An 18,661-nucleotide genomic window follows, 5' to 3' on the forward strand; every position below is an offset into this window, starting at 1 on the left:
CACTCCGATCATAACCCCCTGTGGTTTCAGATCAGTTGGGAGGCGGACCGCCCGCCTATCCCCACGTGGAGGCTACAGCCTACCGCGCTGGAAGACTCAGTTTTGCTCGTCCTTGGGCACAGCCATCCTCGCATATTTCGAAGTCAATGAAGGGACAGCGAGCAATGCCATGGTAGAATGGGATGCACACAAAGTGGCCGTCCGGGGGCACTGTATGGGGGCAACATGGAACATACGCAGACTGCTTTACTCCTCCCTAGCGCGCCTGGAGGCTGAGCTCCTACAATATGAACGGAGTGGGGAAGGAGGGGGGCGAGCACTCACACAGACTGGAGGACCTTCGCACTCGGAGCTTTTGGAGAGATTGAGGTACCTCAACTATGCAGCACAAACAGCTAGAACGCATGCCAAGGCAGATAGCAGGCCGACTGCTGGCCTGGTTGATAAAGAAAGAGGGGCGCGGTGCCCCAATAGGGGCTTTCGGTACAGCAGGGTGAGGGATGGTGTATACACAGCGTGAAATCCACGGTGCCCTGACAGACCACTACCCGAAGCTGTATAGAGCACAAGGCGTTGGCCCTAGGCATATCTTGGAGGGGTTCTTGGACTCTGTCCAACTGCCCACGGTCTCCGAGGAGCAGAAGGAGTCACTCAATGCGCCCCTCTCATTGGAGGAAGTCGGGGAGGCAATCCAGTCCATGGCATCAGGAAATACCCCGGGACCAGACGGCCTGCCCACCGAATACTATAAAGTGTATCGGGACACCCTGACACCATTACTCCACAAATTATACACTACAGCGGTGGTGGAATGATCACTGCCCCCCTCTATGCTGGAGGTGTTTCTGGTTTCCCTGCCTAAACCGTACAGAGACCCTATGGCCTTGGGCTCTTATAGACATCTGGCGATGCTCAACGTGGACTATAAGGTCTTTGCTAAGATGCTAGCATAATGGCTGGCACCAGTGGTCCCCCACTTAATACACACTGACCAGAACGGGTTTGTCCCAGCGAGATCTACGTCATTGAACCTCAGGAGATACTGCAGGGTGGCAGCTGAGGCCACGGGGGAGTGACCTAGGGCAGGGTGCCCAATACTAGATCTGGAGAAGGCGTTCGACTGCCTAGAATTGGGCTACTTATCGGCGGTTTTGCAGCACTACAGGTTGGACATGGGATTCCTCCATATGGCTGACTTATTATACAGGAACCCCGTAGTCCAAGTGAGATTGGGCCCTTACATTTCGGGGGCGGTGGGCCGAGGCACCCGGCAGGGGTGCCCTCTGTCCCCGCTACTGGTCGCGCTAGCGATTGAGCCCCTGACTGCAGCTATACGAAAGACTCTTTGTGATGGTATTCCGATGGGGGGGGACGCAGTCCATCAGGTATCGCTCTATGCTGACGGCCTGCTGGTATTTGTGAGGGATGTGGGACGCATACCAGAGCAGCTGGCTCAGCTGCTGCACACATTTGCTGGCATCCCGGGGCTCCGAGTGAATGCGGGAAAATCTTGCCTTTATGCTTTCAGTGCAGGGACCGGAGACCCGGGATACCACCTCGGGGGTACACAAGTCCAATGGAAAGAAGACACCTTCAGGTATTTGGGGATATAGACATATAGTCGCCCAGCTGACTTGTTCGATGGGAACCTTGGGAGGGCGATTGCAGAGCTTTGGTCTCAGATGCGCTTTTGGAACACGCTCCCGGGGACAACTACCGGCAGAGTGGCACTTGCTAAAATGGTCATGCTTCCCCGTCTCCTGTACTACTCTGTCAACTTACCACTATTTATCCCGGCTTCCTTCTTTGCTATGCTCAATAAGATACTGCGGGACTTTATCTGGGGCACCTCTAGGTATAGGCTGGCGCAGCTATTCCTGCCAAAGGATCGGGGGGGGGGGGGGGGGGGGGGGTCTGGCTGCTCCCTGCTTTGAACACTACTACCTAGCCACGCAGCTACAATGGTTTGCTCGCTGGTTGGCAAATCGAGGTAGAGATGATACAGCCACGGTAATGCCGCCATATTCCCTAGAGCGTATAACAAAAATTTTCCACCCCATAGCAGAGACCGAGCGCCCAACCCCGCTCCTTCTGGCGGTGGCATACAAGTGTTACCGGAGAGCCTTATATCTTAACGGCAGTACGGTTCCTCATGCACCTGCCATACCATTGGAGGGCTTGCCTAGTGGTGAAGGTGCGCTTACATCCTCCATGCTCTCGGAGTGGCGGGAGGCCGACATCCATACACTGGGTGATCTCTACAGAGACTGGGAGCTCACGGCATACGAGACGCTGGTAACAGAGGAGGGGCTTCCCCCGGGGGGTGTTCTTAATGCACTGCTCACTAATAGTGAAGCTGACTGCCAGATGGGGAGACGTAGCCACGGAGCCTGGGCAACATTTGACCATGCTCCACGTTATGGGGAGGGACAGACACGTGGTCCGCTGGTTCGCCGAATCATTAATGGGAACACATGGCGATTAGCTTGGATCCCCTCAGAGGCAAATGGAAGCTAGACCTGGGTCGGCCACTAACAGATAAGGAGTGGGAAAAGGTCCTTAAAAGTCTGGTACGCATCCCCAGGAACAAGCGATTCCGCTAGATTCAGCTTTTTATTGTCCATAGGGCCTACCTCATTCCCGAGTCAATTAACAAATACTTCTGCAGTGACGATGCATCCTGCCCCAGATGTAATGAGCTAGGGGTGGGACTCCTACACATGCTGTGGAACTGTCCTGGGCTGGGCACTTACTGGCGAAGAATTAGTGAGCTGCTGAGGAGTTGTACAGACCGAACCATACCCTTTGACTGGCCATAGTACATCCTACACCACTTCAGGATACCCCTCCAAAGAAAAGGCGACATCCCGTTTTCTGGACCTGGGGCTAGTGGTGGCAAAGCGCCTCCTCACAAGGAGGGGGAAGGCGCATGACCCACCATGTGCACGGGCATGGACTTCTCATTCCAGGCGTGGGCCATGGCAGAGTGGACCGCCATACGCACGAAGGAAACGATGGGGCTCCAGACGGAACCCATAGCGGCACGCTGGGAGCAAATGCGTGATGCACTACAGCAGACGGACGGGGAGGGAGGTACGGGCGGTGCGGAGGGGATGGGGGCGTGCATGGGGGTTGGTGCATACCACTGGCCGTTCTCCTGCCGGGATAGTCAGATACGTTTAACTCCCGATCCAATAGGACACAAAGACAATCACGCCAGTGCAGCCACAGATGAGAAGCGCACGCGCCGGTTGGGAGGGGGCGGAGATTTGGGGCCAGGGAGGAAGAAGGGGGGCGGGGGGGAGGACAGAATGAGAGCCAGAGTATACGTGAGGCTTTTTGCTGCCCCAGTTAATGGTTTATTGTTTCATATATACACCATCTGTTTGCAAGCTCAAGATGGAGGGTCAGCCCTGAACTACACGGACCGTTGAGAGGTCAGCATACCCGTTCTCATGGTGAGCCCCGGAGTCTGCATCAGGGCAGGCGCACTACAGTTCCGACAACCCTGGGCGAGCATCTCATGTCTTATTCATTACAACGCTTGGATACTTGTAACATAATATGACGATGTGTTAATGCATTTAAGAATAACGTGCTTCTGCCACTGAGCTCTTATAAGTGATATTTGTAATGTAAAGTATAACTCTAAAATACTAATGAAAACAGATTTGACAAAAATTAAATACACCTTTAAAACACACCTCAGGCCTGGCATTGCAGCCTGTGTGCGCAGTTTCTAAATTGCTATTTCGACCTGGCAAAATAAGCCTGTTTTCTAGAGAGAGAGTACCCACTATCACCAGGGAACAGGGTACAGTGACAGTCAGTCAAAGGGAAATCCCTGGGTGCACACTTTAGTATGGACCTATTCTAATACCATACCTAACTAACCAGCCATTCAACCGTCATATACAGGGAACTACACGAAAAAAAATTTACATTTCCACACTAAAATTTGAACGTTCACAGTCTTTTTAATTAAAGCATAAAAGAATTTACAACCAAATTAGTAAATTAAAATTTCAAAGAGCGGTCTTGGAAAAGGTTTTCTTAAAAAACATAAGTAATCATGACAATTTACTGCAGTTCATTACATACATATTCAAAAACAAGTCAAATATTAAATATCGCATTCATGTACTGTAAAAAGGATTGTAGACAAATTACAATAAATCACAATAAAAAACACTGAACCCCTGTAGTGTGGCTAACTAGTATCTTTACCACTCCTGATTGTTGGATCCAACGGTCATTAATTGATCAAAGAGTGACATCCAACAGTACCACTTATGCGTGCGTATCAGTTGTTCACTAGACCTTGTTTGGATTCTACATGAAAAATGCGTCGACGCGTTTCGGTGCGAGGAACATTAGATACTGTGGCACCTTCCTCAGGACTGCCGTTGCTTTGGGGTCACCGGCTTCCAATCATATAGCTGTGTATATTGTGTATTTGCTTAATGAATGCTTGTTTCTGTACTTTCTGTGCATTTTTTTGTGGTTCAATCCTCTAAAATGATTAGGCTGAAATATTCAACTTCTAGTAATGACTCAGGGGGGTCCCCGGATTCCATTAATGATTCAGAGAGGGTCCTAGGATTCCATTAATGATTCGGGGAGGAGGGTGTTGGACTTGGCCCTTCTGGCATGTTCACCCCTGAACTTTTTGCCTAGTGATTTCTGGTCTTTGCGCACTTTGACACTGTGGCGCAGTGTAAAGTGCGTGATCTCCCTGAGTGCGTGTGTGAGATTGGCCTGCTCTCCCATAGGAATGCATGGGGAATGTCTGTGTCCCTGGTAGTTCCTGATGCGTGAGGTGTGCATGGTCAAGTTTGGTATGTGCGAACTCGTGAGAGTGAATGCTGCGCAATGGTATGTGCGGCGTGTATGTGTCTTGTGCGGAAGCGCCACTTCTAGACATGGCTGAGTATGTGCTGTGAAGGTGCTGGCGTGTGATTGGCTGGAGCTGGCTGGGATGCCAGGCTCCAGAAGTCTGTGTGGGTCTGCCCCGGTGGTGAATGGAGAGATTAGCATGCTGATTTGAGGGAGGGGCTGCGCCTGTGTCCTGAATGGGCTGGGTTTTCCCCACACAATGCTGGCTCCGCCCCCCTGTGGTGTGACTGATGACTCTAGCCTGCCTGATGAATGAAAGGGGTGGTTGAGTCATCAACAGTGCTCACAGACCAGCTGCGACTGGTTCTGCCCCCACCCTGCACCTACAGACAAAAGAAAAGGTGTATAAAAGAGGGGCTGTGACCCCATGAAAATGTTCTTGTTTCTGACTTGGATCTACCAGGGGCATGCTGCTGCTTGGGCCCAGGGGAAGGCTTGCCTCCCCTGGGCTCTGCCCAGCCCCTGGCTTGCTGATGGACCCCTGAAGGACTGAATTGCTGACCTTTTCCCTCCTAGCGCAAGGAGCACTTCAATTGCCTTATAGCGCCTGGAAGCGCTGGATTTTTACCTATAGCGCTTGGGAGCGCTTTATCTGTCTAGAGCGCCTGGGAGCGCTTTATTTTCCTTTTGCGGCTGCCCACGCCGATTTTAACGTCCCCTGGCAGGTGCCCACCCCGCCAGGGACCTGGTGCCGTTGTTTTGGCCCCCAAGCGAGTGCCCACCTCGCTGCACGATTTACTTTGAGGGAGCTCACCCCTCGAAAATCGCCGCCGCCCGCGGATCTGTTCTGAAGCGCTGTCCCGCCTCCATCCCCCCAGGGCCGCGCTGCCATTGGCGGCCCCGGAGAGGGATTGCCGCTTGGTGATTGGTCCCGTCTGCAGGGACTCCCGACACGTCATCGTGGGGCCGCGCAGGGATTGGCCCGGCCTCGAGGGCTTCCCCGCGTGCACCCGGAAGTACAGAGAGCCCGGCAGGGAGCGGACGGGAGGCCACCCCGCGCTCCTGCCCGGCCAAGGAAGCTGTGTCTGTCCCCAAGGCTCCCCCAGCGAGAGGAGAGCCCCGACACAGAGGAAGAACGATTGGAAGTGCAGGCGGGGCTCCGGTGTTGAGGAGGAGCTGCCTGAGAGAGAGCCGCAGCCGAGCACCGCCAGCCGACCCGGTGAGTGTATTGAGGGAGAGGAGGGGCGTCGGGGCACATTGCCGGTGCCCGCCCCTCCCCTCCAGAGCGTGTCTCGTGGTGTTCAGAGGCCCGTGAGGCCTCCCCTAATGCCGAGTCCCCCGGGAGGGACTCAGCCTACCGCCAGTGTTGCTCTCGAGCCCCGAGAGGCTCCCTAGGGCCCCACATTGCTTCCGAGCCCAGGAGAGGCTCAGGGGGGCATTCCTTTGTTCTCAAGTCCCCAGGAGGGGGACTCCAACGATGCCCGCAGTTGTGCCTAGAGAGGCTCAGGGCACCCCCAGTGTTCCCGGGTCCCCCGTGAGGGACCCCACCGCCCAGTGAGGCTACATCTGTTTGTTGAGAGCCCGGAGAGGCTCAAAAGCGCCACAGTTGTTAAGGAGCCCTGAGCGGCTCAGGGACCATTTGTTTATTCAGAGCCTGCGAGGCTCCCACGTTGGCCCATCCTTGGTTGCACCAGTTGCCCAGCACTTTGTGGGCAACTGCTCCGTTTAGGACCCTGACTTTGGACACAGGGCGTCCTAGCCCTAGAGAGGCCAGTTGGCCTAGGGACTGCCACAGGTGGTGGTTAATGTGATTTTTGCGCTATTGTGTTGTCCTGCACCGCTGAATGTGTTGTTGATGCATCATGTGCCTTACACCGCTGAATGTGTTTTTGATACATCATGTGTTTTGTCCCCAGGTCTATACCCCTAAATGTATGGTGATATTTAGTTGGTTGTTCTTGCTAGTACAGGTGGTGCTAGTGAGGTCCTGGTTCCCTGCGTGACCTGTTCCTAAGGTGGTTAGGATTGCGTAGGGAGTACTTACCTGATTACCAGTAGTTACTTGTTTTGTGCTACAGTGATTTTCTGTTATGTTCTAAGTGATATTCCAAGGGCTTGATACTGAGCTCGCCCCCTGACCAGAGTCCCAGGACCAGTGGACTCTATTGTGCCTTCCCTGACAAATTGCTGGGACTTGTCTGATCTCCCTTGGGCCCCTGGGGCCTCGCTGAAATGTGCCTCGCTCATTCCCCTCGGCAGCTCGTGCATGGCAGCCCGTCCAAGCCTCGAGCAGCACCGCTCTGCCCTGCATCCTGCCTTCCCCTCCTCTTCTGAGCCGCACACATTGGTCGCCCCAGAAAAACGCTTGTACCTTGCCGGTGGCCCGCTCAAGCCTCGAGCCGCACCACTCTCCCCCGAGTCGTGCCTCTTCGCTGGGCCGCCCGCTCAAGTTTACTAAGGAGGTCACTCGCATTATCCCTGCAACCAGGTCGGGAGGTACTATCCGTTAGGCTCTATGTTCTAAGTTCTAGGCCTACAAGTGTTGTATTCTAAGTTCTAAAAGTGCTGATTCCTGACAGTGGTCCAGGTGGCCCTGTCTTGTACATATCCCTTGTAAATTCTGCCCGTGCCTCTGGCACATTGTAAAATGTGTGTTTTTATCTAATGTGTTTTGGTGTAATACAAAGGCTATTTATATATATATATATATAACCTTGTGTGGAGTTTCCTTTGTGGTGGGCCTTGGGTGTTGTTGCTGGGGTGCGTGCGCAAATACTTAACTCATATCGCCTCCAAGTTTAGCCTTGCTGCTCGCGCCACGTTACCTAGAGGGTGAGCTGGGGTTATCTTGGCGTGTAACTCCCTTGCCCTGACTTAGGAGTGGTGGTCTCTGACTGACTTTGGCGCAAGCCCTGGCCAGCCAGGGATCCCATTTCTAACAGGGGGGTCCTCGGATGTCAAAGGGTTAAAAAACATTGGTCTACAGAGCAGGAATTGATCCTAAACTCATGGATTCTGTTCCAGTAGAGTGCAGAGTTTCAGAATGTGTGTAATATCTATTTCACCCATTCTCTCCTTTAAGTTAATATCGAGCAAGGCTTCGATAAGGGGAAGGATAGAGAACCATATGTTTTGGAATAGGTGTGGTAAGACCGGATTTGTATGATCGGGTGGAGCCAACACCCAAGAGAGAGCCAGGTAATCCTTTTTGAGTGATTTAGTCAATGATTTACTGACCATAGGACACACCATGCTTGAATGCATCACTGCTGAAGCAACAGCATCCTTTCACTGAATGACACTGATCCAGTCTGGGGTGCAAAGTTCATCCGGTACAGCACTGGATCCGGTTTTAAGTGCAGATGCTTTCCATTGAGGAGGGATTAATGAATGCTTAAGTCCAGAGGAACTCCCACCTTAACCGGTAGTTGAAGGCTTCAAAATTGGTTTTGCAACCATCACAGTAAGAGTCATCATCGATTGCAATACTATGCAGATACCTAATGTCTCTTCAGACGTAAGAGTGAACATACTGCAATAAGGTTGACTATTACCCGAGGGGCCTCACCATTTATGGTCAGGAAAAGTTTCCTTAAGGATGTCGGTTCTAATCAGACAGAGAACTTTAAATCGCCCCATCTAAGGTCTACAAACTAAATTCAACCTCTATCAGCCACTGACATTCAGATGCTACAACCGAAGCACTGCAGCCAATGACAGAAACATTGTTAAAGGCAGCAACAATGTCAATTAAGGACCGTTAAGCATAAGGAAAGAAAACTCACCTAAAATATAAAGGATGCAACAGCAAAATGGCCTCACTCAAAACAAGCATTTACAATGCAATGGTTTTGCCTTTGTTAAAGTTAGAGCTATTGGCATTGCTCTTGACATTATTTTTATTTATGTTTTTTTTAACATAAATAAATGGCATTGTCATTTACAATGCCAATAGCTTAATCTCTCGCAAATGCCACACACAAACACCCACAGAGAGCCCCCCCACACACACACACAGCGCCCCCCCACACAACCACACAGCGCCCTCCACACATACACCCACACAGAGCCCCCCCCACACAGAGCAGAAGTATGCTACATTTAATGCGAGTCACAGGGCTTTAGATCTCATCCACAGAGGATACCAGACCCTTCTGGTGTGCATTAGTTATCATTCTGCGCAGTCTGTATTCGATCCATCAATCTCGGCGTCACTGGAGAGCGCGAGATACCCGGAAAAATAAACTGCGCGCGCATGACGCAGCCCCCACCTCCCAATCCTGACAGGAGCCGTTCAACACCCCCTTCGTACGCTGCGCTAGCCTCCGCAAGAGGCTGATGTGGCGTAAAACAATGCAGCATTGCAGCTCTGGTGACCCATAATAACCTCCTGGCTTGCAGGCTAGCGAGGCAGCTCAGCGGGTCAATGCGCCCACTTAAAAGAGGTTGGCGCAACCGGCATGCGAAAAATTCCAGGCCCAAGGGCCGACTCACTCATTATTTTTAATGTAGATGAAATAAGTAAACGCCTGATCAGTTTTACTGCTCGAGAGTTTGATTTTGGACTTGCTTTACAAAACCGGGGAAAGTGCGTCTATATTTATGATCGCTATTTATTGGCCGAAAAATTTTGTTTTGCTAATAAATCTGAAGCCATTTGACAGAAATATATAATTTTACAACAAACACAACCAAACTGTTGTTGTATATGCAGTCAAAGCGACCACGAGTACGGTTACTACGCTTCAGAGCGCTGTGGAGGCAGGGTCAGAGACAAGGACCAAAAAAAAAAAAATTTTAAACATATTCATCAAAGCGCAGATTGCTACAATTCCAATCCAACCCACATAATTCCAGTACACACCACATGCATACACTCCATAACACAATGCTAAAAGACATTGCAATTTACAATGCCATTAGCTCTTACTCAAATAAATCCAAGACCTATTGCATTTCCAATGCTTGTTATTCATGTACTGCAGAAGCAGTTAACCTTCTCTTGACAAAGCTCATTCACCCCTAAATCAAGGACACTAGGAGTTGTTCAATGTATCCATTGTGTTGGTGGAAAAACAATCACGTATAAAGGAAAGTCTTAGGAGTCACAGGGTGGGGGTGAAGGGCAGAAAAACAGAGGCGGGGTGATATATAAAAATATTTGTACACAGACAACCCAAAAAAGGATCACGAGGAAAAATTGTTGAGTTAAGATGGTGCTGCAACTAAACCACCGCTACACAAAAGGCAAACAGAACCGATTAACATAAGTAATCAGGAAACTGTAGCAGAAAACACGGACAAAAACTCTAAACAATTTTAAAGAGCAGTTTAGCTAAGAAATGGCACTTAAGTGAGGCACACAGATATATCCGCGGTAAACACAAGTACAATAACCGAGAATATGAAAATATATTTTTTTTAAACCCAGCAATAGAAGCTAAAGAATTGAAGCACTGAACATACAAAGTAAACTGTCGTAGTAGGTGAATGCACAACAATACACAGTGGGCAAAACTGGACTGCAAACCACAGGAAGACTGTCACAGATTGGGACGTCCTCCAGGATGTGAACAGGAGATACCACGCCACCAACAGAGATAAGAACACCACTTCGCCGAGGACACAAAGCAAAACGCACTTTAATAAAAAGCTGCCAACAACAACATTACTGTTTAAGCCGGATTTGTTTATTTTTATCTGTGTGCCTGCCAAAAACGCTGCATTTCTAGCGCGACTACCACGCCCCGGGTAAAATTATTCCCTATTCTGCTTAAAATAACGTTTCCCATTCAGTGAAGTAATTTTCGCGGGGGGGGCGGTGGCCCCTCCACGCTGAATGTGTCCTTTTATCCATTTCAAAGTTCAGATAAATGTACTAATAAACACGGTGACTCAAAGTGGAGCATTTCCTGAATAACAGTGAAAAACGCAGGCAACGCCTGATGACAGATCTCAAGTGGTCACGTCAGGTGTGGATTCGTTTCCAGGGACTGTTTACCTGGGAATTCTGGAACGTGTGGTTGTGTATTTATTGCCATGGCGAAATGCACGTGTACAACAAGACGTTTGGCTTTTCCTGGCAAAAAAATGTAGTTTTCCAACAACAACTATAACTGACATAGAAACGACTGCATGAGCTTCTGACGCCTGGCAACTTGCGATCTTCGAGTGCTGACTCACAACTGATACACACTTACTGGTGATAGCAGCGGTGCGTGCGCTACAGACCAGATTTCCTGGAACACGCCATTCTTTCCCAGGACCATGAACCTTTAGCCCTGTACAAGAAACAGCAGCTTCAATTTTCATTAAAAAGAAATAATTTCTTTCAGAGTGAAGGGCAATTCAACATCACGCAAAGAGGAGGTCTCTCGTTAACTGATAGAGCTATGTGTGTCTATATCCTCGAGCCACAATCAAAACAGCAACACGAGGGTCCGACTGAACACCAACCCCCATCCCCACAACATTAATAGACAAGAGCTGGATTGTAATCAAAAGTACTTGCAATGCCTGTTGCTCAGCAAAAACTCGCTCCGGGACCACGGTTGACACGAAGAAAACAGACAACAGCACAAGGCAAATTAGCTGTAACCCTGTTACTGCTGCCTGGTGTTTCAGGCAAGGAGTTTGTTTACACTACAGCATGTGATCTAAACTTGAAGGCCGTACACTTTACGGAAACGTTACCGGTTTCCAGGGAAGAAGAAGTGAAAGCGCGATAAACAGGCTTCTAAAGCAGGCACACGCATTCATTGTTTGCCCTTTTTTCAGACTCAAGTGAAGTAAGTAAAGTTCAGACTTGGTTTTGGAGATGTCTGGCTACGTACACACGGAGACACTTAGGCGGCACCAGCCATTTGTTCATTTGTAGTGGACCAAGGATGGAGAGGATTGCTGTTTACTGGTCACCAGCGGGAGGGGGGCGGGAACGGGGACGGGAGACGCTGCGAGCAGGAGAGGGGGTGGGAACAACGGAGACCAGGGGGAGGGGAGTCTGCGGGGAGCGGGCCTGGCTGAGACAACAGGAAAGCACGGTCACCAGCGGGAGGGGGGCGGGAACGGGGACGGGAGACGCTGCGAGCAGGAGAGGGGGTGGGAACAGCGGGAAATTAAAGCAAGCACTCACCTGGACTTCTTCCGGGTGCCTTCAATGCCGGACCGGATTCGGGGGCGTTCCCGGCTTTCGGCTGACGTCGGCAAAAGCCAAAGAATCTCGGGAACGCCCCCGTGTCTGGTCCGGCATTGACGGACAGGCCCCTCATCCAATGGCTAGGCTCCATTTATGGAGCCAGCCAATGAATGACGAGGGCCGACCCAAAGCCACACTACAGTTCTCATTAGGTTTTTGCTGCGCAAAAAAGATGCGCAGAGCGCATCTTTTTGGCGAGGCAAAACCTAAAAAGTGCGGTACTCAGTACCGAATAGTGCCGGCCCATTTAAAGCACTGGCTAAAGTCTATTTTGGCAGCACTGTTGTAATGTCTTATGATCAATTCCAAATATTAACGCTTTATCACAACAGTCGCCAAAAATGCTCTACTGTCCAATTTTGCATAAAAGCATGGAGGCCCCAGGAAAGATGCCTGATGGGTTAAGTTCTGATTTTTTTCCCCCTGTTCTTGATTTCCTCCTTTCAAATGGTTTAGCTGAAGTATTCAGCCTCCCAGTGCAAATCCGTGCTTTGCTTGCTACAATGTTAACCAATATTTCTTCGTGGCCGATGTGTTGTTTGGGCTTCAAGATAAAATTAGCAGGTGAATGTCGAGCTGTCGTCATTCTGTAATCTGTAAACTCCTTCTTTCTACCCAGAATTTTCACATTACAGTTAGTGAATTATTCTTATTGAATTAACTCTTGCCTGTTAATGGTTGCTTGTAGCCTCCTTTAGGAATCCCCCCTCTTTTACTGGCGTATAACAGTGGTCATCGGCAACTGTCTGGGGGAGGCATTCGCTCCTCTATCACCAATGCTTGAATAGAGCTCCACACGGGAACAATGCATGTTTTTCTACGTCACGCATCCTATTCAATTGCTTCTAAGCACGTGTTAGGAATGTAGGATTCGAACCGAACTGCAAGCCAGTCCATAAACCTGTGCAGCTCCTCTCATTCCAGCTTCCAAATATCTAAGATTCTCTTAAGAGCGTGACAACAGGCTGCCACTATTGTGCCAGTTGCGAGGGTGGTTTTGCGGTAAAAAGTGCGACGCTGGTTTCTAAAAGTGCACTTACGGCATCTGTAGTCTCTGAATCATCTCGCTGCGCCCAGGTTTCTCCCCACCGTCATGTCCCCTCTTCGCCCTGCTGATCCTGTCCGATAGGAACGCCTGCGTTCGTGCCAAGCCGCATCACTGGATAGGCAGCGAGACTGGCAATGCTTGAATAGAGCTCCACACGGGAACAATGCATGTTTTTCTACGTCACGCATCCTATTCAATTGCTTCTAAGCACGTGTTAGGAATGTAGGATTCGAACCGAACTGCAAGCTAGTCCATAAACCTGTGCAGCTCCTCTCATTCCAGCTTCCAAATATCTAAGATTCTCTTAAGAGCGTGACAACAGGCTGCCACTATTGTGCCAGTTGCGAGGGTGGTTTTGCGGTAAAAAGTGCGACGCTGGTTTCTAAAAGTGCACTTACGGCATCTGTAGTCTCTGAATCATCTCGCTGCGCCCAGGTTTCTCCCCACCGTCATGTCCCCTCTTCGCCCTGCTGATCCTGTCCGATAGGAACGCCTGCGTTCGTGCCAAGCCGCATCACTGGATAGGCAGCGAGACTGGCAATGCTTGAATAGAGCTCCACACGGGAACAATGCATGTTTTTCTACGTCACGCATCCTATTCAATTGCTTCTAAGCACGTGTTAGGAATGTAGGATTCGAACCGAACTGCAAGCCAGTCCATAAACCTGTGCAGCTCCTCTCATTCCAGCTTCCAAATATCTAAGATTCTCTTAAGAGCGTGACAACAGGCTGCCACTATTGTGCCAGTTGCGAGGGTGGTTTTGCGGTAAAAAGTGCGACGCTGGTTTCTAAAAGTGCACTTACGGCATCTGTAGTCTCTGAATCATCTCGCTGCGCCCAGGTTTCTCCCCACCGTCATGTCCCCTCTTCGCCCTGCTGATCCTGTCCGATAGGAACGCCTGCGTTCGTGCCAAGCCGCATCACTGGATAGGCAGCGAGACTGGCATTTTACACGTATTTCACAGGCATTCCCCGCAGTCCATTAAGAGCCTTTCAGGATTTCGTCTTCTGCTGCTTTTGCCTTTCAAAAAAATAAGAAACAAGAAAAGCGGGAGGGGGCGGGAAAGGGGGCGGAGAGACGCCGACGACGGCCTTGGAGCAGGAAGGCGGCCATGAGGAAACAAGCGGGAGGGGGCGGGAAAGGGGGAGGAGAGACGGAGCACGAAGGAAGACGCTGACGACGGAAGGCGGGTGCCGGCAATGCCGGACCAGACACGGGGGCGTTCCCGGCGTCGCGTGACGTCGGCAAAAGCCAAAGAATCTCGGGAACGCCCCCGTGTCTGGTCCGGCATTGACGGACAGGCCCCTCGTCCAATGGCAAGGCTCCATTTACGGAGCCAGCCAATGAATGACGAGGGCCGACCCAAAGCCACACTACAGTTCTCATTAGGTTTTTGCTGCGCAAAAAAGATGCGCAGAGCGCATCTTTTTGGCGAGGCAAAACCTAAAAAGGGGAAGAGGGAATAAGAAAGTTAGAAACAGAAAGTGTCTGACAAAGCCAATGAGGCTAGCATCAACAGGGAGTCCCCAGAGAATGTATTAAAGTGAGTTAGTTCAAGCTAAAACAATTGATGTTCGGATGTTCAAGGATGAAAGCCTTCACCCACTCAGTGTGGAAACTTCATTGTCAGGCCCCTCCTCACATTGGTAGAAATCTCCACATAATGTGGCCTACAACCCAGCAGTAGAGGGAAGCTCTTAAGGCTGGGTCATCGGTTTATGGCAGGGGTCTTCAAACAGGGAGCGGGCCCCCCTGGGGGTGTGGGGTCCCGAACTGATCCTAGTGGGGGCACCAGGCTCTGTTCAAAAGAAGCATCATGCTGACAGCAATGCTTTGTTTTAAGCTGAAAACAAATTATCAGCAGTCAGCAACTCTGTAATGGGCCATTTTTAAAAGGTTTAACATACTTTTAATGTTTAAATAGGTCTAGACATACTTAAACATTTCAAATTAAATAGAATAATTGGAAACATTCTGATAGCAGCAATGATTTTTTGTATACTGGGTGGGAGAATCAATAAAAAGTTTGAAGACCACTGGCTTATGGCTATAGGGGCCTGGAATTGCTGGTGTTGCACTAGACCTGTTGCGAGATACAGAGAGGAGAAAGGCTAGGACAAACACATTTTATTAATGTGACCAGTGAGTAGAGTTAAAAAATAAGGGGATTTATTCAACCCTTAAGTGAGATTGATGTGTTGCTGCCCATCCAAGTGCCCTAAATAGGCGTCATGGACTTTCTTGAGAACTGGCCGGCACTGGGTACTGAAATTAGTGAAGACTAATTGAGATCATGAAAACAAAGCATAAATATGCATTCTTTGAATGTTCATTTCCATCTTGATTGTACCCTGCATGAGTTACTTTACTGCATCCAGCCTTATGTGCGTAAGACAGGAAGGAACCAACTGATGTTTCCCTCGTCATTCTCCCCTTCTGACTGAAGATATTTAGAAGAATAAAAATAATCTTAGGTAAGAGTGTGCCCCAATTACCCTGTATGCTTCAGAATTCCCTGTTCGTGAAAGAATGATTGATGAGGCACTAGAGCAACGACTGCTCAGATACAAGTAGAAAGCAGACCCCTTCTTTTTAGCTGCAAATGACAGCATCTTTTAGAGTGCTTTTTTCAACAATGCCTATGTGAGATTAAATGAGGGACTGCAGGAAGTGCCTCACTTAAAGGTTTTAGTCAAAGAAAAGGACATCAGTTTTATACCCTTCTACTACAGAAAGATATACTTGCCCAATACTCTGCCATATCATGAAATACCTGCTGACTGCCTGGCACAACAATGAGAAAGTCTGAGACAGACAATTCTCTGTGTGTAACAAAACCCCCATGAGGGAAAGGAGAATATAGCCGAATTCTCTTCCAGTCCAATGTTTAATCGGATGGACAATTTCCATATTTCTAAATTCGAAAACAAAAATTAATTTGGCATCGAAAAACGAATTGCTGCTAAACAATTGCCATGTTTGTGCATGAAAACCCATATTTGACAATCACCTCCAGATTTTAAACTCGCTGAGCAAGAATTAAACATAGATATATATTTATGTATTTATTTGTTTGTTTTCCTTTTTCACATGTTGTATCATCTTGACCCATTACAATCCTCCTGGCACTGTTTCTCATAGTAGAAAACTACTACCATACTCCCAACAGAGTTCTTTGGTCACTCACCTCGTAATCCTTACGTGGCAGAATCTCTTCATCCTCTTCCCTGGTTTCACCGAGGATTGTCTGAAAACATAAAAAGTAGATGATGTCTCAAAGCTAAAAAGTAGTATGTTCACATCTGTCCTCTTCATCTCCCAGGAGAACACCAGCCACTTGAATTCTGTTGCAGGGTGTGCAGAGCCTGCTGACGAGCACTGAGTGATGCACCTGCACTCAAACAGTGATACTGGGACCTTAAAAGACTGCCGAGTAACATTACCAGCAACTCTAACTGGATGTGTTACTCTCTACTGATGAAGGACACCAATGTTGAAACATGAGCTTATGTCTAGAGATATGCAGCACCGGCTGTACCAACCAAGATGAAAATTAAATATTGTTTAATGGAAGTAAGTGTTACTATGCATTGCATTTACCACAATGCAGCTGAGGATGGAAGGGCTAATGTTGGCCCTGAGACACGCACTCACTCTCTCCCTCGGACCATGCCAGAAACCTTGGAATCATCACTGACAACAAGCTCACCATGAAATCACAGATCAACGCCATCTCCTCCGCCTGCTTCCTCACTCTGCGCATACTACGTAAGATCTTCAAGTGGCTACCTCTACACACAAGACACACCGTGACACAGGCCCTCATCACCAGCTGGACCACAGCAATGCACTCTATGAGGAAATTGCCACACACCTCTTACAGACCATACAGAACGACGCAGCCAGACTCATCCTTGCCCTTCCCTGACAAACCCACATCACACCCCACCTCAGGCAATACCACAGGCTCCCGGTACAGAAGAGCTGCCAATTCAAGCTGCTGACCCATGCACACAAAGCTCTACACAACCAAGGACCGCATACATTAACCACCACCTAAACTTTCACCAAACGCCAGGAAGACTACACTCTGCCTCCCTTTCACTTGCCCATACTCTCTGCATCTCCTGAAGCAGAAGTGGAGGATGCACCTTCTCCAACATCACAGCAAAGACCTGGAACAGCCTCCTCATGCATCTCAGGATCATCACCTCACTTCTGTAATTCAAAGTGATCCTCAAGACCTGGTGGGCCCCAGTAGATCTCCAGGACCTTCAAGCACCTGGATACCCAATCGGGTGATTAAATCCTGATTGACTCATTGATTAAGTGAACTGGGTGCTGGTGTGTCAAGGAAGTGTGCTCCTGCTTGTTTATGTTATATGTGTATGATGGGTGTATGTGGGCCAGTGAGTGGTACAATAGAGGAAGGGTGTAGTGCTGTGCAGTACATTTATGTTACAAGCATGTGCTGGGTGTATATGTGCCTGCAAATGGTACAATACATGGCTGGCTCGGAGTTCCATGTTGGGAGAACCAGGGCTGCATGGCGAAATATGAGGCGAAATGAGAGCATTGCTGCATTGCTTTAAGCTGGGTGGGACACACTGGAAAGAGGGAGAGCCAAACTACCCCAATGCACTTCAGAGAATGCTCTTGGAGTCAAAGGGAGGTCACATGCAAGGGGCCTGGGCACATCACAGGAACGAGATGGCACTGAAAATAGAATCATATAGAGTAGGGCTAGGGCCCTGGCCTAACCTTTTGAAACACATATCACTGTGGCTATCATCCAAGTTTGAAGTTCTGGTCACTCACATGGCCTGTGCAGTGGTGCTATCAGCTTTGGGGTCGGCTCCTGCTGTGACAGGCTGGTTTCTGGAGGATGAGAGGGCAGGAGAGTGGGCACTTCAAAATTAAGCAGCTCCCCCTAACATAAACCTCAAAGACTCCGACGCTAAATCACATTTGGAGTCAGAAAATGGGCTACAAGTAGGGGAGCTTAAGAGGCCAAAAATTATCAACTGTCAAGCAGCCAGACTGAGAGGAAGAGAAGCTTGCAAGACCAGGACTGAGGGCAAGGCCTGCAAGTCTCCACGATGGGTGAGGGGAGATCACCCAGGTAATACAACACCACCTGTCTTGCAGCCTTGAGCACCAGCGCCTGCCAGCTCGCTAAGACCAGTGTGCCCTGTAAGGGAGAGGAGAGCATTAGGAGCGAGGTCCAGTGGGAAATCCTGTTGAGTGGATTCCCTTAGCAAGGTACTTGAGGTCCACCGAGCGAAACCCACCTGGCCCTCATGCAAAGAAATTACCAGAGACAGTCACGGCCGCCCCAGCACTCGTGGAGGAGGCCTCCTCGCTCCCATCCTACAGACGCAGGTAAGACTAATTTCAGTCCAGTCAACCATGGGCTAACTGGTATGCCAGATAGCGCGATGACTCTGGAAGACATGTGACTTTTATACAGGTCAGAGTGGGACTCAGACTAGTGGGGCTTCAACTGAATGCCATAATTAGTGAATGCAGAATACCCATTACAGCTAGAACAAGGAAGAAGTGGGAGTCAAGGAGCGTTCTA

At 49.5% G+C, this 18,661-nt stretch overlaps 1 protein-coding gene across 1 annotated transcript in view; it reads right to left on the reverse strand.

Moving 5' to 3' along the window:
- CLCN6 (Cl-/H+ antiporter 6) overlaps nucleotides 1-18,661 on the reverse strand; it is a 246,608-nt gene that overhangs the window by 225,595 nt on the left and 2,352 nt on the right. The window contains exon 2 of the mRNA XM_086921292.1: nucleotides 16,268-16,327. Within this exon, the coding sequence (XP_086777418.1) occupies nucleotides 16,268-16,327 (60 nt within the window). The remainder of the gene's footprint in view (nucleotides 1-16,267; nucleotides 16,328-18,661) is intronic.

Source organism: Lissotriton vulgaris, chromosome 5 (genome assembly GCF_964263255.1).
Source record: "Lissotriton vulgaris chromosome 5, aLisVul1.2, whole genome shotgun sequence".
Taxonomy (NCBI): Eukaryota; Metazoa; Chordata; class Amphibia; order Caudata; family Salamandridae; genus Lissotriton; species Lissotriton vulgaris.